A 23,735-nucleotide genomic window follows, 5' to 3' on the forward strand; every position below is an offset into this window, starting at 1 on the left:
TGAAAGCAAACAAACCTTCCTTTGTACCGTTATCTACACACTTTTCACCACGGTACCACAGCTTATTTAGGTTGGAGGTGATGAGAGAGAAGTAGGTCATACAGCCTTAGCGCGTCAAAGAAAATTTTTTTACTGTATAATACTATAGTAATGTCATTTCTTGTAACATTAAGCTATTATCATCTTGTCAATACTAGAGCATTTACATAATAGGATTGTGTTTCAAAAAAGGTATAAGCTATTCAAATTATATCAGTGGTGGATCCATGGGGGGGGACACAGAGGGCACACGCCCCCCAAAATAAAAGCCATTGAGATAACCAAATAAAGCAGTCAGTCAAATACTCTAATAGAACAGTCACCACACAACTCTATTGAGAATATCCTCCACAGTTGCTGAATATTGAAACTATGATGCACCTGCACACTATCCCATACATGAGCACACTTAGCCTATTAAGGATGATGAAATGCACATGGTCTTGTGTATGCCATTCTTTAGGCTCATATACTGTGTAGCTAACTGAACTACTCATGACTGTCATTTTCCCTATACAACTCTTAATCATGGTCAATGTAGCTAGTCTACTGAGAAAGAAGTATAATTTAGACATTTATACATAAAACTACTCTACATCAAAACTTTTAGTCTTAAACATATTGACAAAGTTATAGTTTCTGTGGGGCTGCAGCCCCAGACTCCCTGCTTCTACCCTGAGTGCAGCAGACTACTAAGGAATCAGACTGTAGATTCAAGGGTGAATCCAGGATTTGGAAAGGGAAGTGCACCAGTTCCTGGAGTAAATATATTCAACTGGTGCATTAAAACTTTGTGACTGTACTATTAGAGTGATTTTACTGGAGAGTGTTATAATAGAGTATGCCATAACCAAACACACACCTATACATTTGGTTTTATAGCTTGGTGCAATGCATACTAATTCTGCTAATTATACATGTTTTCAGATCTGTATTTAAAAACACAACAAAGGCATATCTAGTCTTAGAACTGTTTTTAACTTCTCAAGTGAGATTTGTTTTCCTTGAAATGCATTTTATTTTGGGGTGGTGAAACAGGTCAAAGAGTAGGGGAGGGGTCAACTTTGATAATGAAATTTACATAGCAGAGTTTGAAGCATACAACAGTATGGATGTTAGTTGTGGGACTATAGTATGTTCACGTTGAGCTGAACCCTGAAAAACAGCTAAAAATTAAAAGTGGATTTTTTCTCATCAGAGTTAACATTTCAGCCAACCAGATGATTATTGGTAACAGCAAAGGTGTCAAAAACAGACACGTATGGTTTGGCTCCATTAAAAGTTCGAGAAAGGGCTCTAATGGACACCGTACTTATATGGCTTCTCCATAGGAAATGTATTGTGAAAATTTTGATTGGCCGTAAATATTATGTTAAACATTTGAACGACAAGATTTTGAAATATTTTTAGCGGATCAAGCAGTACTGCAAATGAGCCAAATTTCAAGATTGTGTGTAATTGCATCCATGAGTTATTAAATGTTTTTGAGGATTCAGCTCAACGCGAACATACTATAGGTATGGGAGTTTTATAATTTAGAGAATATTTTAGACAAAGCAAATAAATTATGCAGTTTTAAAGAAATGTAAAAGTGACTGTTCTACTAGAGTAATTAAATTCGGCTATCTCAAATCTAACATTGTTGCAAGCATTGTCCAATGAAAGTGGTGCCTATGATACCACATGTAAAGATAATTGTGTCAATTAGTACATGTACATGATTGATATAGCTGCATGAAGTGCGTTGAACAAGTTAGTTAGGAAATCAGATTATGCTATTGTGCATGTACATCAATGTAACCATTAGATTCAGTAACATGTTCAACAGTACTATCATCACTAGTTACACTAGTATCTTCCACACCATCACTTAAGGTGTGTACAATATCAGAAAATGATGGTCTCTTGTCTGGTTCAGCATTCCATGTACTTTCTAACATAATAAACCTGTGTAAACAAATTAATAATGTGACGTACAGGAGAGTCTAAGAAGTTATAACTACATCACATTCTAAGACAAAGCTTAATAAAGAGAACTGAGATGAAGGTAAATTCTAAACACAGACAATATTAGCCATACTCAGTGTTCCTGAAACTTGTAATGAGAATTGTAATGAATGGATTCATGTTGCTTTTATAACACTGATGATAAACACCAGATATTATAATTAGTCAGCCAGCCTTTCAGCATAAACTCAAAGAGCCCTATATTATAGCTTAAAATTTTGCTTACATGTGCATACACAGATAAATGTACAGTCCATCCAAACAAAGCTTATTTTTTCCTGTTCACACTCAAAACACCACACTCAACTATTTTGCTTTTCTATATACACTCTATATCCATACACAAAGGATTCTACTGGTAAACATAGCTACCAAACACGTTCATAAACAGGTTTGAAAACCAGCATTTGTGTTGATCCATTATGATAACAACCTGTTTAATAAAGTTGCCATTGCAGTTTATCCCCTGAACTGTAATGCGTATATACACTGTTGACTTACAACTAAGCTATGCATACTATAGGAGGCATTCTTTAAAGTAGTAACACAAAATTTAATGTTGTTTTTTAAGACCTTCAATGGATATAAGGTTGGAAAACATGAAAATTTTTTGTTGTAGTCTAAACAAACACATAATACATACATTTCAGATGGACAGAGGTCAGGCTTATCTAGCCTCTCTCCAGTTTTCAGTGTCTTGATCACTTCAGCATTATCCACACCAGGATACGGTATTCTACCAAGTGAGAAAATCTCCCAACAGGTGACTCCATATGACCACTGTAATGAATGAACATTAACACACACATACATTCTTGTACACAAAGGGAGCAACCAATGGATGGATTAATTACACAGTTGTCTGTGATTGGTTGGTGGGGTGAATTAGATAGCCTTGGAGTAGAAGGAGGTGCATTTAAGATTCTGTTTGTGTCCTTCACTAGGGTAGCACATTTGGCTACAGGGTGTCTACCTTTCCAACATACTCTCTAGAGGCACCTAGAAACGTAGAGCCATATTTGATTATCTGCACCTAATTAGTTTGATCTTTTGGTAGAATATAGCTGTTACAGTACAATTTTCTGAACAATTACATAGCCGCTACAGTAAACATTTTGATGAATTTAATTAGCTATGAATTAAATGATAAGATTGGCACTGCCAAGGCAAGTGTGCTAGTAAGTTTGTGTATGTGTGTACATGTGTGCGTATTGTGAGCACAATGCAGCTAGTCAAGCATACCACATGTACATACTCAGTGTTGGGAGTAACGCGTTACGTAATATTATTACTTTTGTGGTAACAAAGTAATATAACGAAATACGCTATAAAAACAGGTAATATAACTCAAGTTACTTTACTTACAAATGTAACGCGTTACCTAAGTAATATAGTTACTGTAACGAATCTAATATTAAGGAATATTATTACTACAAGTAACGAAGTTACTAATCTCATTAGTAATCCACTGAGTAACGCCTAGCCACAACGAAGTAATGAAGCCTACTGAATAAGGCTTATTCACCAGCTTCTTACTTATAATCAAGATTTGCACATTGTCCAACAACGCAATCATGTCATGTGATAAAGTGGTAGTTTCACACATGACAGCTTAAGGCTGTGGACACAAAGTAATATAATATGTAATATTATTACAGTTACTTTATTTTATGGGTAATATGTAACTGTAACTAAATAGTTCAGCTGCAAGTAATATGTAATATGTAACTAGTTACTTTTAAAAAGTAACTTGCCCATCACTGTACATACTACACACACGCACACACACACACGCACGCACGCACGCACACACACACACACACACGCCCATACCATATCGGTCTTCTCATCAAAGTATCCATCCAGTAGTGACTCTAATGCCATCCATTTTACTGGTAATGTGGCATGTTTTTCTATTCTGTAATACTCAGTGCTGTATATGTCTCTAGTTAGGCCAAAATCTGCCACTCTGATCCTAAGGCTCTCATCAACCCTGTAGATAAAACAGTCAGTTCATCAGATTGACAAATTAACACAGTGGAAATATTAATACTTGAAGAAAAGCATTTGTACAGAGGGTAGGGATGGTCCATAACTTAATATACCACTTTGACACTTCAGATCAAAGGAAACCACAGGGCTATATATCACATATTGCCCTGTGGTTAGGGCGATGTCATGATATAACCCTAACCACAACTGCCTTTGATGCTGAGGCAGCTACAAAGCATTGGTTCCCTTTGATTATTTATATAGAGCTGCTTAAAGTTTTGCATTGTGGGTTTGAATTAGAGTTGCTTAAAGTTTTGCATTGTGGGTTTGAGTTAAACATGTAGGTTTATTAGGGGCATTGTTGTGATCATGAAGCAAAAAGAATTGAGTGAGTCAGCATTGCATAGTACAGTTACTAGGCATCACTAAATAATCATTTTTGCAATGTGGGGATTGTTTTTCTACAGAGTACATTTCAACTGCATGAAAAGATGCCTCAAACATTCCCAACCTATATATCTAAGTGTTTATTTTAGCACCTTGGGTTATTTTATTCGTCCACAGAGTGGTTATTTGGTTAAAATGGTATCACTACAACCGGTGAAACCCACAATCATTCCTTAGTTTTGTGCCCACAATTAAACCCACAATCAATGTTTGCAAACCTCTGTATAAAAGTAATGTGGTGAATGCATTCCTTCACCTATTAGGTGAGCATACCAGAGTGGTATGCCAATTCTGTGAGGTTGTATACTTACCGCAACTCAAAGTTGCTAGCCAGACAAGTGGGCTAGGGCTCCAACCATCACTGTTTATTATTGTGATTGTGGTTACCACAAAATGTACATAACTACCATGGCCACGAGGGATTTGCCTGATATATATGCCCAAGCCCAAGGGCCGCACCACAATCACAATAATAAACAGTGATGGTTGGAGCCCTAGCTCACTTGTCTGGCTAGCAACTTTGAGTTGCGGTAAGTATACAACCTCACAGAATTGGCTTTACTAGCTGTACTTTTAGTGGAGTATGTACAAGTGTAACTTTCAGGTATATATCGGTTAACTATGATATTTGATAAAAGGTAAAAAAATATCGGTTTTGCCTAAAAAGTTGGAATCGGTACAACACTATAAAAGGATGTGGCCTTCAAAGTGCCTGGGTGAAAAATCAAAGGTGGCGGCCATTAAATGATAATAATGCACAAAGCCATTATTGAACTTTAAAATAATTAACATCATTACAGCCATTTCATGGCCAACACCTTTGATTTTACTATTTTTCGCCCTAATTTTTTGAAAGCCGCACCTTTTTAAAATACATTTTTGCATGGGTGGCTGCACTTTACCTTGTAGAGAGTTCAGCTACAAAGAAACCATCATGTACATGTAGAGAGTTCAGCTACGAAAGATCACCTTGTAGAGAGAGGGCTGATAACTTTTGAGGTACATGATTTAGCAGAAACAGCAGCAGCAGTAGCAGCAGCAGTCTATTCACTGCTCTGCTATGTTGCCTTATATTTACATCCCATATGTCTCCAATACATTTTTCTCTCTTGAAGTTGAATCATAGCATTATGACCACCAAAAGTTGGCGATGGTGGTCCAACAACATGTACGGTCATGATAAAACCTGGCAGGAAACTATTTCTTGTGCTCTAAATGCCTTAAAAGCCATAAATATCTCTATCGTTACCTATGTAGCTGCCAACCACTATTACCATTTAAAATACAAAATATCTTTTTCTGCACAAAATCAAAATCAGGTCACATTTATGTAACTGCATCAACCAATCTCAGTGAAACAATATTAGCTATCACATTATTTAGCTTATGTAGCACAGCGGTTGGTTTTCTTGTGCCAAAAAATTGTTCCACTGACTGTCATGGGATGTACAACTGGACAATGGGGCTGCAGATCTGACATGAAATGGTAGAGACAGTCTAATTGACCAGTAAAAGACTCTAATATAACAGTCAGTTATTGTAGAAGACAACTTAATAGAATCATCAATCAATTTAACAATACCATAATAATTATTTAGTTATTACCATACCATGATACCACCAAAGTTTCAAAACCACACAGCCCTGGTATAGAGTAACACAGAAATTTATATATTCTTCCCAGAAAACAAACTTGTGCTTACATGCAGTTCCTAGCTGCTAAATCACGATGTACGAATCTCCTTTCAGCGAGATATTCCATTCCTTTTGCAATATCCAAACACATCATCTTTAGTATTCTTCCAGAAAGGTCCTAAATAACAATGCATAGCATATGTATGGGGGTAGAACTAGTGCATTCATACAAGACACACTTAATGCAATATAATATAAAAGTGCAACTAACAAACCTGCTACCTATGGAAGCCTATAAAAACTTTTATGCATTGCACAAAATTTGGCTATTAGGCACACATTGTCAGTTATTAAGCACATATGTGACTGAATTTTGGAAAATCACCCATTTGAGTGCATTATTGGTCCACAGATAAATGCTTTTTTAAACATTTCAAAGCATTTTAACTTGCCAGCCCTGGTATGCATCACCAAAGATGGGCATCTGGTAGCCAATATTTCCTGCTAGATTTTCACCACTAGTGTTGCTGCATCACAAGTTGTCAAAAAAGGGGTGAAGGGTGGGGGTGGCAGAGTGGGCAAGATAAAGATAAACTACAAGGATGGTAATTGAAGGCACCAGACCACAAAACAGCCTGTCAGAGGCAGGAAATAGGCAGAAATCTCACAAAAAGAGACATAATTATATCACATGTACACATTCAGCTCCCTGCTCATCTGTCCAGAGTGTTTGGACTCTCTACAGCACATCCCTAGCTGGTGTTCAGACCTGTACAAACATCTGGCATGGTTATACAGGCCACCAGAGAACTGTCTGTGAAAAGCAGACCCTACAAAGTTGAAGGAAAGTTTGATGTGGAAATTAATAGCCAATTGCAAGCTGATAGTGCAGCAACTTCATGCTGGTGTTATCTCAGTTTTGGCTGTTGTGCCCACATGGTTGATTTTGCTACCTCCAGTCACATATTGCCTGTTAAGAGCAGATGGTATGCTTGTGCTAGACACCTGTTTGTAAGTGCATATATGTGTAGTAGTTGAAATTGTTGCTGCAAACTGTGCTATGTAGAATTGCAGCAAAAGATCATCAGAACAGACCAGAAGTGTCACAGTACACTTGATGTTTTGCAAGACACATAGTACAATTATTCGAGCTAACACTGCCTACAATTACAATGCTGTAGTGGACTTTTAAGAATTGCTGTTTCCTTGACTAAAGTAAGCTACATACTGCTCAAACATAATGTCGCCTTGCAAGAGTGCAAGTGATTAAAAGACTTGCTCATTAAAGGGTGTAGCACCCATTTCACTCACGAGTATATTCATCCTGTTTTGATTGGGATGAATACTCACGAGTGAAATGGGCACCACACCCTTTAATTAGTGAGTTTTTTAGTTACTCACGCTCTCGGCAGACAATGTTACATTTGAGCATTACTGTGTTTTAACTCAATACCGGTATATACAACCAAATTGTTTAAAAACCATAGTACTGCTTTCCTAGCAGAAACTCCTTGTAGTCATTTATTAGCACATGTGTAACAACCATAGTATACATTTCACAAAAATTCTACTGACAATGGGCTAAGTGCATTCACCTAATAGCAAGTGTCTATGGTATTTAGGCATGCGTACATTATGCCAAATAATTTTTGGAATAATTGGTGGTAAAAAGCATCAGGAATAATTATGGAATAATAGGGTGATCTTCTGGAATAATTAATTAGAATTCACACATTTTTTGTGCAGTATCGCAGAAAAAGTTGTAAAGGAACATCCACAATCATTGCTAGCACATAATCGGGCAAAAAGATCGAGATACTCTAATAGAACAGTCACTTAACCCAATAGAACACTCAGACAAGTTTAGTTGTGACAGCTCTATTAGAGTATCTCGATCTTTGGGTATAGTTTTATGCTTGCAAGTGGTTATATTTTCAGCTGCAGAAGAATATCCATTTGACTTTTATAATTCCAGGAATTACTCCAGGAATATTTGGGAATAGTAGGTTTTTAAAAAAAGAATTTCCAGAAAGAATAATGATAATTTAAAAAGCATAATGTACTCAAGCCTAATGGTATTCCTTCCTGTTATATGGATGTGGCATGCCGCATAAAGTTTCTTGGTTGCACAACCTATCACCATGCATGTTACATTACCAAGAAAGACAGTATTTATAACATCTTTAAACAGGCTATATATAGGGCCAGGTATCCTATAGACCTTCAGAAAGTGTGCTGTAAAGCTTTACTAAATGAATTTTAAAGTATCTGATAAATATTGCTTGTGGAACCCTCCCCATTATACAACACATACGTGCAGTCAAATACAATGTTATGTACCTTTGGGTATTCATGTGTGCTGTTTGGTGAGACACGATTCTCTTTTAAGAAAGTTTTCAAGTCTCCATTAGCCATAAAAGGAATGACTATTTTTAGTACATCCTCATCATCATAGTCAACACACACTCCCAGTAATGGTAACACATTAGGATGATGGAAACCCTTCATTATGGCTGTCTCTGCTACCAAGTCCTTCATCCCATCCAAACTGGTAGCTACACAAGTATACATGTATGTGCAATGTTGCTGGAATTACATTTGTAATTGTGCCGGCAAACTACATCCCATCATACAACAGATTATATCAGTAACACAATTAAATGTCTACATTAAGTGACCAGGCCTGCAAAAATAGGGCATGTGGGTACAAACTACACCCCATCACATGTCGGATCATATTTCAGTACCAGGATGAAATATCTGCATTCTGTATCCTTCATTATAAAGCCAATTAAACGTTTAATGAGTGCTAAAAAATGCATTTTAATTACAAAATGCCTGTCAACGTTATGAGTCATGAAAGTTTGAAATAGTAAGCAAATTTTATGTGCCCACGTGCCTTATTTTTGCAGACCCTGTCACAGTATTCCTTATTTCCACAGGCCCAGATTAATATACTGCAACACACACAATAATCAAGTGCTCAATTTTGTCAATTTTTTTGAATTTGATTGTCTTACTTACATTTGATAGTCTTAATAGCCACAGCCTTGACAACACCACCAGAAGTAACTAAATCTCCTTTGTGGACCATACCAAATGCTCCTGTAGGAGGATAATGATAACTTAAGTATATGCATTAAGCAGATGTGCAAAACTATCAACATTATTTGCAGGATAGTTGACATACCTTTTCCTAGGAAATCTGACTTAGTAACAACTTCTGCAGGTAACAGAACTTCAGAAAACTTTTCCTTGACATATTGTAGGAACTGATCAATTTCTTGCTTATTATCTCCAGGTATAGCTTCTAGAAACAATCAAATCATCCAGTAGTTATGTCTAGGGTACCGTATATTGTTATATGAGTCACTTAGTATTGTTACTCTGTGAACAACGTAACTACCCATTAACCTACAAATTCTCATCATCACCTTTAATGCTCCCTTAGTAACAAATAAATCCATTACTTGGGTTTAGATTATTGTAGAGCATGTTGCATGGAATTTTCATCATGATATCGTATATACAAGGAGCTGAAGGGATGTGCTTAGTGAGAGTGTCTTCTTATTACAATCACTTTAGTTATTGATATCATAAAAATGTGATTTTGCTTGAGAGCCTATGTATGTGTGTGTGTGTGTGTGTGTGTGTGTGTGTGTGTGTGTGTGTGTGTGTGTGTGTGTGTGTGTGTGTGTGTGTGTGTGTGTGTGTGTGTTATTTATTATGTACATGTGAGCATGATAAATAATTGTTACTTACCTGAAGTTGAAGGATTATCACGGGTGAGAGTTGGTATATATCTATAAACCAAAAAAAAAGTTGTATTATGGACTGACATCCCTAAACGCAAACTCGATTATACAATTATGGCAGTGAGTAATAATCGGACTACTTATTTAATAGGCAACTATATTATTAATATGTATCTTACTGCATGCCTCATGTTATATAATTTATGCATCATACAGTATGGTAATACAGTGTAATCCCTCAAAACAAAATGGCACCCCTGCAATTAAAGTCATTATCTTATGCACCTTTACAAAGGAGTTTTAGTGTATGTCTAAAGCCAAATCTTGCACAAGAAATGTCAAATCTAGCTTTAGAAGCAAGAAGCATAATATGTGACCGAATTTAACAAAACCAGGCTTCCACACACATTCAACAGCCACATTTTTAACCAATGACCTCTCAGAAAGCTATTGACCTTTTTCACCCAATGTTTTCACAGTATTGTTTAATGACAGATCAAACTTTGAGACTAAGGGCATACTCCTATGTTGAGTTATGGTCATTCAAACTCGATTAACTGGATGTGTGTGGAAGCCAAATCCGGTAACATATTTATTTATTATTATTTTATTTATTAAGACTTTACAACACAAGTGCTGAAGGTCTGTAGGACACCTGGTCCTACAACCTGTTTAAAGTTGCTATACATAGCATGTTTGAAAAGGTGCAGAAAGGAGAAAAAAATCCATGACTGGACCTTGGCAGCCTCGAACCTGCAACCATCTGATTAATGCTCAAACGCTTACATATTGAATGACAAAGCCAGACTTTTAGTCTGCCTTCCAGTCTGGCCACATTTGCAAGGTTAGAGAGGCTAAACTATACAGTACATCACCACCATTTAGCGCTACAAATAACACAGTCACTGTATAGGAATACCAACCCAAAGGAGTCTGCTTCTACATTGACATACTCTAATACAACAATCAGTAGTTCTAATAGACTAGTCTGTCGATGGGTGAATCAAAATTCATCTCATGATGCTAAATTTCCTGTGGGGGAGTATATCCCAGACAGAGCAGGTCACATGTTATACAAATCCTAAAATATATGTATACCATACTGCCTCGAATTATGGCCGGTCTTGTATAAATTCCTGGTCTCGCTTAGTCGCTGAGGTTGATAACAATGTAACCACCATGAATGCCAGTTTTTAGTATTCATAGCTTTAATAGACTTCACTTAATTTCAACTGAAACCTTTGTTGTGTCAACAGAAACCTTTTATAGTGATTAACCTCAAATTTAGTGCTACTTTTGGACGAGCGATAGGTGCTTAAAGAAATTCCCGGGCCATAATTCAAGGAAATACGGTGTACCATTTAAGCAAATTATACATAACTGCATAACTACCAATTAAAGTAGAGATTTCCTACATAGCTATAGTAATGAGTCATGTCACTTATTTCACTACTCCCACTTCGTTCCTACTTGTGATTGGATCCCTCAGTACTTTATTTTAAGTTAACAATCTTGAAATACATGTATTGAGTATATCAGCTTCTGAAATATTGTTGCAATATCAAGACACACATGGTAGTGTGTCGTGTGACCAAGAAAGCCAGCGCACCACACTGTGTGTATATTTACAGGAAGAAAGAAAACAGCTTTTTCATGTGTGCATAGCTCCATGGCCCCTTCTCCAAAGCACACCATTTTTGCATTATAGCTGTCCGCCAGGCAGGATAGGCCACACAGCAAATTTGATTAAATTCACAATAGCCATTTGTGAGATATATATGAGTGTTCAAAGTTTTGATTTCATTTCTTTGTTTTTTTTTATGCCGTACGGGAGCTTGATTTATTTTCGCACAGTTCACAAAAATTTGATTGCCTCGATCTTTGGCACAAACGAAGAGTGTATAAAGGCAAATTCACGTACCACGTTTGCTTTGAATCTGATGAATATCCGAGGAGTTATGAGAATATATTCACTTAAGAAAAGATCAAACTTCTGTCACGGCTACAGTGTAAGCCGAGTGTAGTTGAAAATGGTTGTGTACATAGGCTGATCGTTGTAGCAGTTCCTTTTTATGGTTTGAATAACAATAGAGGTACAGTCACAAAGTTATAAAGCAAAAACCAAGCAAGTGTAAAATCTCATGATGGAGATACTCTAATAGAGCAGTCACCAAAATGTTTGTAATTTCATAGATCTACCATAGAAGTACTGGATTGTTTTAGAACATTCTATGTATGTTCTATTAGAAGTCCTTTAAAAATGTGCACTCTATTAGAGTACTATATACAACAATATTACCAAATATTGAAGTAAATCATGCAATACAATACATTTATATGTCTATCTTTGATAATCATCATTGTGTCTACAGAAAAACAAACCCGAAAGTCAGCTATAGGCTGGTTTTGGGGCCTTATAAAGTACAAAAAGAAGTGGAATCCACACAAAACAGCCAAGCTGTGAAAAAAATGGTGAGGCCTTAAAAATCCTTGGTGAAAAAAGTTGTGTGAAATCAAAGGTGGCAGCCAAGAAATGGCTGCAATGATGTTAATTAATGCTAATAAATTTTAATAATGGCTGTGTGCATTGTTAAAATTTATTAGCATCAATTATAATAACATTATTGCAGCCATTTCTTGGCCACTACCTTTGATTTCACAACTATTTTCATCCAGGGTTTTTAAGGCCGCACCATTTTTTCACAGCTTGGCTGTTTTTGTGTGGTTTAAATATTACTAGTACATTTTTATGCAGAAGAGTATAGCTAGATATACATAGTAATAGAGATTAATGTTAGAAGAAATATTGCATTGCATTACTGTAACTTCATAAATACAGTCCCTCTAAACAAGAGCAAAGCATACATATGTATGTGATACATTCAAAACATAAACACAGCTACTTCAACAACCTTGGTCCTTGGTCTATAGAGCAACAATCAGTAGAATCCTTATACATTACAGGTATGTGACTCCTCCTCCTCTTCACCACCATTACAAATATTACTAGTATTATTATTGCTATGATGATGATGATGACGACTCCTACAACTATTCCAGCAATAACACCAGTACTGATAGAATCATCAGCTGAAGGAATAAACAATATGTAGACCAATACACAGATAGTACACAGAGCTTTATCACAAAGTGTTACTAGTATTGTACAATTACTTGGCTATAGAAGCATATGCTGTAAAAGAAGTTCCAAAAAGGAAATTGCCTAATTCTACTACAACACACTATAACCGGTTACCCTACCTTTAAGACACCTGCTCTAACAATAGAACCATTTTACGGTGACTCTTAAATAAACATAGTATATATTTTGCTATGCAGACATGAACCAATGACTCATAAAAACTATAAAGAGCACATAATGAAATAAGAAAGGTTTTAAAAAGTTGTGAAATCAAATTTGAGAGCCAAAATAAGACAAAATTAAAATCTGAAGACAAAATTTGAAGAAGTATACCTCAAAAACAACTGACCTCAAATTTGGTATGAAAAGTGTCCCAAACTGCAAAAAAATTCCAAAATGGGACTTTTCTATTTATGCACAACAAAGTTACGGATACATGAAAATCAATGAAGTTTACTTTTCAAGTTTAAAAGGAAGTGTACAAATTATTCCTAAACATTTGTGCTTCAGTATGTATTAGTATGTTCACACACATGTACACAAACAGAGGGTAAAGGGGTACATTATATAAAAAACCATGTGTGCATGAGGGGATCAAAGCAAAAAACCGTTTTGTAATAGCCATACAGAACACAGCAGTTCTACATTGGGTTATAGAGCACTTCACAGTTCTATATCGGCCTACAAGACTACACTGTGAGTTTCTAATTGTTTGTGCATCTTGTGAAACCTCAAGTTGACAGTTTGCTATTATAATAACAGTTAAAGCACTGCCTAGGCTCATGCTATACCATATAATGGGTATTTTTCGAATGGCTAAATTTTCAAAAAATATCAACTTGCAAACATTTCAAATAAATATTTTCAAAAATGTCACAATGTGTGGTGTGCTGCCTTCCTAAATTGAGATGGACTGTACCACGTCACTCCAAGCATTATTCGCTATTGCTACTAAGTGGAGCTCTCCCATCACGACACTTTCTGTGTGATGGATTTGGGCACATCATGTGTAGGTGAGATGATCTAGACCCATGGAGAGGAGTTTTTCATTTGGAAATTAATGATCTAGTCCACTCGCTGCCACAGCCGTAATCTGCTGCCTACTAGTTAGAAACTATAGTCAACATACTGTGGGCAGAGAAACATAAAAAGGGCTACTGGTTGCAGCGTATACCGTATCTATCCAAAGTGGTGGTACTGGTAGCCTTGCGTGGCCAGATTGCCTCAAGCATGGTAGCTACTTGTATCAGCTTTGTTTTCAAGTACGTAACTAAAAGGGATCACTGATGTGGTTATATTACATTATTAATTGTGTAGCGGAGCTAGATAACTGATTGCAAAAATGGCTTATGCCCACTGAGCTACTCAGCTTTAATTTTGCAACTAGCTACTGTAGCTATTTTCGAAAGTATTATTTTTGAAAACAGTTGGCAGTTTCCAAAATTTTTGTAAATAAAGCCATTCGAAAATTATACCCATTATACGGTACGTCAAATATTGCACTCAAAGAGTGGTCTCAAGACTAAATATAACACTCCCCTTCGCCTCGTGCTATGGGAAGAGTGATCTTTTTCTGCACCGATAAATCTGGAGGTTTTTCTGGATATGGTGAGCTAATCACTACTCTATATACATTCATGGTTGCTTTATATATGTATATTTCATCATTTGACAACAGTGATTAAAGCTTTATTTATCAGTTCTATGTAGCTGTTTTGCTCTTGTGGACAAGGTGTGGATCACTGAAAACAACTTTGCTGTTACAACGTAATCAGGAAACTTGCCCATACCTATAAGGAAGATCAGTTCCACAGAAGTTTCATATCATTATTAAGTCACAAAAGGATGACCATGCACTGTCATTATTGATGAAACTCTTAATATTTGTCTCTCGCCCACTCTTTTTCATGCCAGATTTGACATGTAGTACTTGCAGCAATGCTTTACCTCTTACATATGTACATATACATAATACATAGTAGATGTAACCTAGAAAGCATTAAATATTCCTACGATTTATTATGACTCTGATACAAATATAGTATACAACATGTAATAATTGTACATTCATACCTGCACTGTTGCTTGAAGTTAGAACTAAAAAACCAAATCAAACGATAAATAAATATAAATATATATATCATCATACAATGGCATTCTGCATGTTAACAAGAACTGCTTTAAAAAGTATGCAAAAAGAAAAATTTAGATACTGTAGTGGCTACCCATTGACTTTTAAAGTGGTATGCATTACGTATGATGCCTGGATAACTGATATTCCACTGCAATAGGTATTCAATTATGTGATCGAATCTGAGTACACTTATATATGCATATCTATGCAGTGTGGCTTACCAAAAGATATACAATCAACACTAGAGTTACTAAAATATGATGATGGAAAGTTGTAATAGCTCTCTGGATCAAAGCAGTTAAACTGAAGAATACGATTCAAATGCTCAAACTGTATAGTATCATTAATGAATGATTGATTAGTACAGCTATCAGCAATATTTTGGTCAATTTCTGGACACAATTCAGGACATATTGGAGTAACTGTTCCAGTGTCAGGATTACAAGCTGGTTGAGAGAGTATACAGTCAAGTAGTCTGAGGATCTCTAAACAATCATGATCTGCTCCTATCTCTTCTCCTAAATGATCAAACTCATCAGTTACTTCATCTCTTTCATTAATAAGTTCAGAACCAGTTAAGGCAAAGTGGGTGTATGACAATGATGGGTGACATCTAGTACTTTCTATTGATTCACAGCTGGACATGTAATATATATATTAAATAAACATTATCATACATTAATCATTTTACTTTAATGGGAAAGGCACAGGGAGAGTTTCTAGAAAATTAAATCAAAGATGTAAACATATTTTCTTTGTATATACATAGAGAAATGTACTAACCTTCAATTGATATGCATTCTTCTGCCACTACCATAGGCGTCTCAGGTGTTCGAGATGTCCTTTCACAATCAGCTTCAGGCTCAAGAAAGTTCTCATTTTCTAACCGATTACCAGCCAGTGACAATAAATCTGCACAGTTTTGATTATTGACCAACAAGCCACAACTACTGATGCATGTATAGGATACCACACCAGTTGTCAGTCTACACACGGGGTAGTAGAAGTAACACAGATAATTTAATGCATAGTCCACACATCCAGAATCATTATGCATAGTAGAGAATTCCATTCCAAGATCATCTATTGTCATTCGTAATCCATTTCTGAATGTGCCATTAAAGAATCCATTATCCCCACCATAAAACTGTAGACACACTCTAGGTAATCCAGCACCAGAATCAGCCCTCTCACACCTACACAATAATACCAATTGTCACTCACATAGTCAATGCTGCTCTATGAAAGACAAGGTTACAAATCAAAATACAAATCTGAAGATAAAAAGTCATGCATATTGCCATTATTGTTATATAAATTTCACAATTGAATAATTATTTAAAATAATGTATATACAGGAAGGTCAAGTCACACTGGGTCTAGGATTCTTCCCTGAGTTTATTTGCAAAGTCTGTTGGATTTAGTCCTTCTTGCAGGTCCTTATAATTAGTGGCATTGTACTTTGAGTAGTGGACAAGTATTAACCAGTAATGGTGAACAATACCAGCATTACCAAAAACAACAGTAGTGTCAATGTAGTAGTTTGACAGTTGCATAAATATTATCAATGATAAAAACTGAAACTGGATAGTATGCCACTACAAGAAGAAATTTCAAAGTGATATCTGGAATCTAATTGTATGGTCTGGACATCACTAAAAGGAAGAGAAGCTATACTAAAAGTACACTGGTGTGGATTACAAACAATGTGTTTGTACCTATAGATAAATTGTCACATGAAGTCAGCAATCAAATTAATGCTGGTATACAGTTTCATTGAAGTTGTACAACTGGTGTATTAATAACACAAACACAATTACTACACATAGCTACTATGTTTTCACCAGTAGCAAACAAATGCTCATCTCACGTGCAGCTACACAGTTAAGTGCACGGAGACGAGGACTTTTAAATACCTTCCTGTGAACTCGTATAATAAGCTTCCATCAAGATGGCCAGCAAGGTAGCAAGACTCTAAGAAACATTAGGAGTAGCAAATGAATCATGTTAAAGGTGAGGAGTCACACTAAACCATACCAGTGATGATAACTGTTACCTTCATGATCCACAAAAAATGTGGAGATGTTGTTCTAACCCAATAGGCCATAAATATAAAAATTAATGTAATTATTAACTTTACCTGACTGTTTTATTAGAGAATACATGACTTCTCCATTACAGTATTTAGGGTGTGATCAGGGGAGTAGCCAGTATGTTCTGGAAAGGAGTTTGGATTTGTAGTGCATGGAATGTCACCAACTTGCAACTCATTCTTAGCACAGGGGAGACCTCCACATTTGAGTCCCTTAGTTGGCAATACTTTCTTCTGGGTATATATTATCTAATCCAAAACAGCCAAACTGTAAAAAAAGAGTGTGGCCTTCAAAAAGGCTATGGTGAAAAAAATGTGAAATCCAAGGTGGCGGCCAAGAAATGGCTGTGATGGTAGATTAATGGTAAAAATTTTAATAACGACAATTCAGGTGAATTTTGGAACTCTTTGCCTGTTTATCGTATTCCAGCCAAAGTTGGTACTGAGATGTGCCTTTATACCTCCCTTCTGTGTGCCAAATTTCAAGGCAATTGGATATAACGTTCGCGTTTTATAGCAGTGTTTGTAAGTGTGCGAAAAGAGGAAGAAAAATAAGAAAAAAAAAACGAAGAAACTAAGCCAATTTTTGAAGTCGCATATCTCGGGAACGCCTAAAGCAATTACACTCAAATTTGGTATGTGGGGAACTGAAGTTAGCAGGCGTGTCCACAGCAAAAATTGTCTTGTTTCATCAAGGCATCACAGAGCTACAGTGGTGCAAAAATTGCATTTTCATCGGCTTCCTGTCAATATACTCACGGATGTTGTGCGCCAGCTTCTTGGGCTGCACGACACACTACCGTGTGTCTTGATTCTCGGTCAGTCCTCCTATTGATGCTCAGTAATTTCAGACTTGGCTTGTATTCCAATATATTTGAGAGATCACGTGCCCATGACCAACAAACAAAACATTCATCATGTAAATATACATCAACTATTCATGGTTTGTGCTACCCTGACACACGTATAACACGACCACTCAAAGCAGCCTCTGTCTTGTAATAGACCTTCGCCATTTTCATCATGCATCATGTGCACAATTGATCACAATTCAGCATTAATGCACTGTGACCCTCAAAATTAGTACAAAGCCACACCAGTGAGTAAGTAGCTCCCAGAGAACTCCAGGGCTGTAATATTCGGTGTGATTTTCAATTCAAAAAATTCTGCCTCTGAAAGGGGGATTCAGATGAACCCCCCTAGTTACGTCCTTGGTGATAGCTAAAACCCTAAGTGAAAGGAGCTCCATTTGCCTCCTCTGTGCTTAACCTATGACTTCTTGTGCAATGTTTAGGAGTCTACAGCAATATTAGGCTAAACACTATCATAGAGATTATGTGATTGTTTTTAAATTTAGATATGCAAACATTGACCTGGCACATCCATAAAACAAAATATTAATTTGCCATAGCGATATACATGTATTAACCAAATGTAGCAAGTCTTTAAGTCACCACAGAGAAATAAATGGTAGCAGGTCTTACTACATACGTTGTTAATAGTTGTGTGATGGACAATGTTTGCAATGGGTGCAAAGTTTGCTTGTAGTTTCTGTAGTGGATTAGGCAACATGATTCCATGCAGAGACATGGAATAGTTGAAATAGTAAAATTCCAATGAAATAGTCAATGATGTTGTTTTGTTAAGTAATTCAAAAGACCAGGAGCTACGCTGTATTATCAAAATCACCACACTGATTAATTGATGACACTTACACATATAAGTACACGTACGTGTGTTGTGTGTGTATACTAACACTTTAATGTTTATAATTCAGCACTTTTCAATATTATTCAGGTTACCTCCCTGTGCATACTTTATTGCTAAAGTGTGTGGTGTTACTTTTTTATATAGGTAATCTGTTGATTTGTGACCAGCCAGTTAATAATAGCCAGGGGAATAGAGCAAGCCAATGTGCATGACATCATTGCCTATATACTGAGATTATTAAACAAGACTGCTTGCACACATTACTCCAGCCTTCCAAGCTATAAATGGGGACCTCGTGTAAACTGGGGTAACAGCTTATTTATATAGCCGTATTTTATGTACATCTGGAAATGCCAACCATATATGTATGGAAACTAAATTACTTAGCTATTGCATGGGGACTGATGTATAAGGCCAGTTTGTATGTGTGGGACATAGGTGGTAAATGAAAATGAACCCTTAGCTATGCCTAGTTCTATTGCTTCTTTTGTTCACATTGTTAGAACTGTACATGTCACAGCATTAATGAAGACCTAATGCTACCAATTAATGGAAGCAAATTCCAACTGTCTCTTTGCCATATACAGCGGGCAGAGGCTTTGAATGCCTAAACTACTGGTGTAAGGCATCTTTCTGCTGGATAAAGCTTTCTGAGGTTTTGAAATCTGATTGAACTGCCTATTATAATGTAATAAATGATAACTTTAGTCTGTGTGACATTAGAACATTTTTGTGGTATTGATGTAATTGTAGTTGATGTAATCTTTGGTTAATATAAATAGGCTAGTTTTTGTATTGATATTTCAGTCTGCCATAAGAAAAGCTGATAATAAGTGATAAACTCTGCTATTGGTGTAACTAGTTAACACAAAGACTGTACACTTGCTATAAAGTTGCTACAATAAGATGGAATCCAATATTAACAGGATGCTGTAGTTTGATTTGCTCTATTTAATGAGTACAAACTCATATTTGGCAACTTACACCATATACACTTACCTTTCACACAATTAAGTTAGCCTATAAGAAGGTTCTTCATTCCATTCACTATGATTCACATGACATAGGCCTAATAGCATGGTTAGCAAAACAATATATCATAGCTTTAACATTTGGGAACAACTACAGGGATGAGCAATATATTATATTAAACTTGTACTCTAACTAATTTTTATATGGATACTGTAAACTCTCTTATGTACTCTGGCTACTCATCTATGGTTTGTAAAGTTGCACTTTTCACAATCTTAGTAACCACTTGTCTTACTTAATCCAGTGTCCTCCTGAACTAAATAGAAAATTAGATAAAGCACATGTTGTCGGTTTGACCTTTTAGACAAAGCAAATTATGTAGCTGCTGTTTGAAATACACATCTTCTTTGTAACCAGACATCGTGAGTAACCGAGTCTGCACTGGTTTATGACATAATATGGCAAATATCCTATCATATGTTGCATTCAAATGATGAATATAATTCATAAAGGTGAGAAGAATTGAGAGAAATTGATATGAATACCAGTTATATCCAGATAGATAGTAACATCCTGCATTAGTGGCTTGTGACAAGCTTGATCATGTGAGATCTAGTCTCATGAAATACTACGTAGTGGTAGCACAGATATGCTTCAAAATAAAATGAATAAATTTTCCTAAAGGGAGTGATGGTCTTACTGGCACAAGTATTAAACATCTGTAGGCGGTTGTAAATGAGAAACCTCTTAAAACTCAATAGCTAAGTCAGTATACACTTTATTTCTGTGGCCATGGAGTTGGGCTTATGTTATTAGAAGACCTACGTATGCATGAATGGAACGTGGGCATTGGAGATAAAGTGTAGTCAAATCTGGTTTATAAAGCATCAAACAAGTTTGGCCAAGTAGTTTCTTATTTCATTCTGATATCATTAGCCATATCACTGACCTCAAAGACTAAAGCTTTACTGTATTTGCATTGTTCAGTAAGAACTGAAAATTAGCTGTTTCCCTTTACCACTGTTCAGAGTAAGTAGGACATGCTGCTTCCTTAATTGCACGCACATATAAGTCTCCACTACAAATCTAGCAAGTCATGGGGCATACATATTTAGATAGCGCTTTATGTAAGCTTCAAAGCTATGTATTTTATTTTGTATGTATGAGTCCCTATGCTTTTTTGATGAAATCAAAACAAAGCTGTTTCAATGCAAAACACACTTTCTTTAAGGTAACATAAACAGCAATTTAAATGTCTTCTGAGCTCCAGTGAAATTTGAATTTCTCCTATTACGATCAATAATGTAGCACAACACAAGTCCTACCTTCCAGTGAATATCCAATGTCCATCATGTGACTGCATCTATTTGATTGCATTCCATTAGAGGTCGATCCACAAAGAAATAAAAGTGTAGCATTCACATGATGAATCTCTGTATTTGCTACACACCTTAACAACAGCTACCCAAAACTGTGACATTAAATAGGATCTTTTTGGTTTATATTGGTTTATACAAGATGACAAAGTACTTAAATTGTCATATAAACTTTCTCTGATTGCTCTGGCACACTGAGAATGCAATTTCCTAATAGCTGAAGTTAACTGAATTATTAAACACAAGAGAATTTTATAACTGAGCAACTAATTAACTTAGTTATATGTAACCGATTTCATCCAGTATAATATTATGGAACAAAAGTTGATATTGGAAGTGAAGTTAGTGAGGGATTGCTGGTATTGAATTATGTAGCCATAACATGCTAGAATACCAGGCAATGCTTTATAGAGAATGAAAATTAAATTGGCAATAACTAAGTGTCAAAAATAGCTACTAGTCCTTTTTTCTCCCTACCCAATGACAAAGAGAAATAAGCAGCTTGGCCACACGAAACTAATCAGCTACCATATCAGTTGTTTTGAAAGTTTAATATTATATCAAGAACTATACGTACTGTCAGAATTTCATCATCTAGGAATTCCCTGTGATACGTGTATTACATGCACGACTATCTATATAGCTATCATCTTCTCTGTCATCATTTCAGAACCTATTTTCAAAATGAGAACAGTATTATTGATAAATCAACCTGCAGACGTATTGTCAACTTGGCAGCTGCTGTTTCAATGAAGAATATTCATGACTAGAGATTGCCCAGAATGGTCAGGAGAGTCTTGAAGGTCGACCACTCTCATAGGCTACAGTATTTTTTTCAATTTTAATTAGTTACTACTTTAATTTTTTCTTCATTTCCTTGCCATGCCCACTCGTGAGGCATTTTGTTAAGCTGGTCACTGTAAAGCTTTACTGACAGCTAAGTACCCCATCTGTGGCTGTGTCACAGACTCGCTTAACACAGTAGCCATTAAAGTGATGGTTTCTCTCTTGCGCATTCCAGTACCCACGAGACTAACTGATGGCATACTTACGGACAGAAATCTACTACGACGTACCACCAGTGAGTTAGCTATATGCAGTAAGCTTACTGTAGCTTCACTGCCTGTAGCTATTGAGTAATACCAACTGTTACTATATTATAACACGAGTACGTACCTTTCTAGGCCCCCTTGACCGACGCTGGGATGAGAAGCATACAGGAGTAAAAACGTTGCCACGAGTAATCTCGTCATGACTCAGTCTGTACCTCAGGTGGTATCTTAACGCGGTAGCTAAGTATTTAATCATATGCATGCTCGAGCTTACATTAGTCTATCCTGTCTATGTGACGTCATAAAAAATTATATGGGCTCCTCACGATGGCTATAATTACAGGAAATGACTTGTGATTGTTATGATTGTATGATCATTGTGTAGGTGTTTGAGAAACCCTGCAAGGTAAAATTCTTGCAATCACTGAATGAGATTATGTAGCTATCTATTAGCTAGGGTCCGCAACGTGAAATTTCGACCTCCGAGAATCAACTACCAAACCACCCACAAATGCTAGGCTAGGTACCACTTAGAAAACGCCAGATTGGTGTTATTTTTCATTAACGTCTTGTCGTGCAAATCGGCGAATATGTTTACAAATTACGAGATTTTTTTGCTATATCTTCAAGTAAATGTCTTTTAAAGCTATAATATGCACTCTCAACCTTTCTTACTAACTGTACTCTAAACTAAAACCATCAGTGGCTGCATTGTCAGGAGCGATTTCCAGCCGCAGCATCGCGAAAATGAAATTTCGGACTCGAAAAAAGTTTCGATGCCACTGAAGCACACAGTAGCGATGCCAAAGTAACCCTCCAGGTAAAACTGGTCTGGCATGGGTCCAACTACTACCACACCAAATATCATGGAATTCCAAAATTGTTTGCCATCTGGCTGAGCTCGACGGATGTCAAAAAATTCGTCAAAAATGCCGATTTTATTCACTGACGGGGACCTTTGCTAGCCAGATGTGCTAGTTTACTTCTCAAAAGCTTACTAGACCCATAGCCAGTAGCTTTCATTCATAGGGTTGGTCTGGCAGCCCTTCTAGCGACCTCAAAAACCAACAAATGCCGATATCCACGAATTTTGCCGATATCGACCAATTTACAATGCGTTAAAGAAATCTTGCACATCAAACGTGATGCTTTGCCTCTCTAAAGTCATGCTGCATCCTTGTTTAGTTATATTCGTCCATAGGGTGGCACTTGCGGCTCTCTTATCGAGGCCAAAATCCATCAAAATGCCCATCTCACCATTTGTCATCAGTTTTAGGAAGTTTTACAAGTCAAACATGCTGGTTTACCTCTCTGCATCCTTGCTGGACCATTCAATCACCTTCGTCTGTGTAGGCACCTTTCTTCAGTCTCTTGAAAACGTC

At 36.4% G+C, this 23,735-nt stretch overlaps 1 protein-coding gene across 1 annotated transcript; it reads right to left on the minus strand.

The window, feature by feature from the left end:
* Positions 1 to 1,698: 1,698 nt before the first annotated feature.
* LOC136260398 (tyrosine-protein kinase receptor UFO-like) lies at positions 1,699 to 22,608 on the minus strand. Its single transcript, XM_066054110.1, has 14 exons — positions 22,478 to 22,608; positions 15,935 to 16,347; positions 15,843 to 15,870; positions 15,373 to 15,788; positions 15,091 to 15,114; positions 12,788 to 12,965; positions 9,883 to 9,923; positions 9,311 to 9,430; positions 9,145 to 9,225; positions 8,461 to 8,675; positions 6,189 to 6,298; positions 3,880 to 4,039; positions 2,690 to 2,826; positions 1,699 to 1,986 (listed from the first exon to the last, which is right to left on the minus strand). The coding sequence occupies exons 1-14, from the start codon at positions 22,552 to 22,554 to the stop codon at positions 1,815 to 1,817; spliced, it is 2,172 nt and encodes a 723-aa protein (XP_065910182.1). The 5' UTR covers positions 22,555 to 22,608; the 3' UTR covers positions 1,699 to 1,814.
* Positions 22,609 to 23,735: the final 1,127 nt, after the last annotated feature.

Source organism: Dysidea avara, chromosome 7 (genome assembly GCF_963678975.1).
Source record: "Dysidea avara chromosome 7, odDysAvar1.4, whole genome shotgun sequence".
NCBI classification, from domain to species: Eukaryota; Metazoa; Porifera; class Demospongiae; order Dictyoceratida; family Dysideidae; genus Dysidea; species Dysidea avara.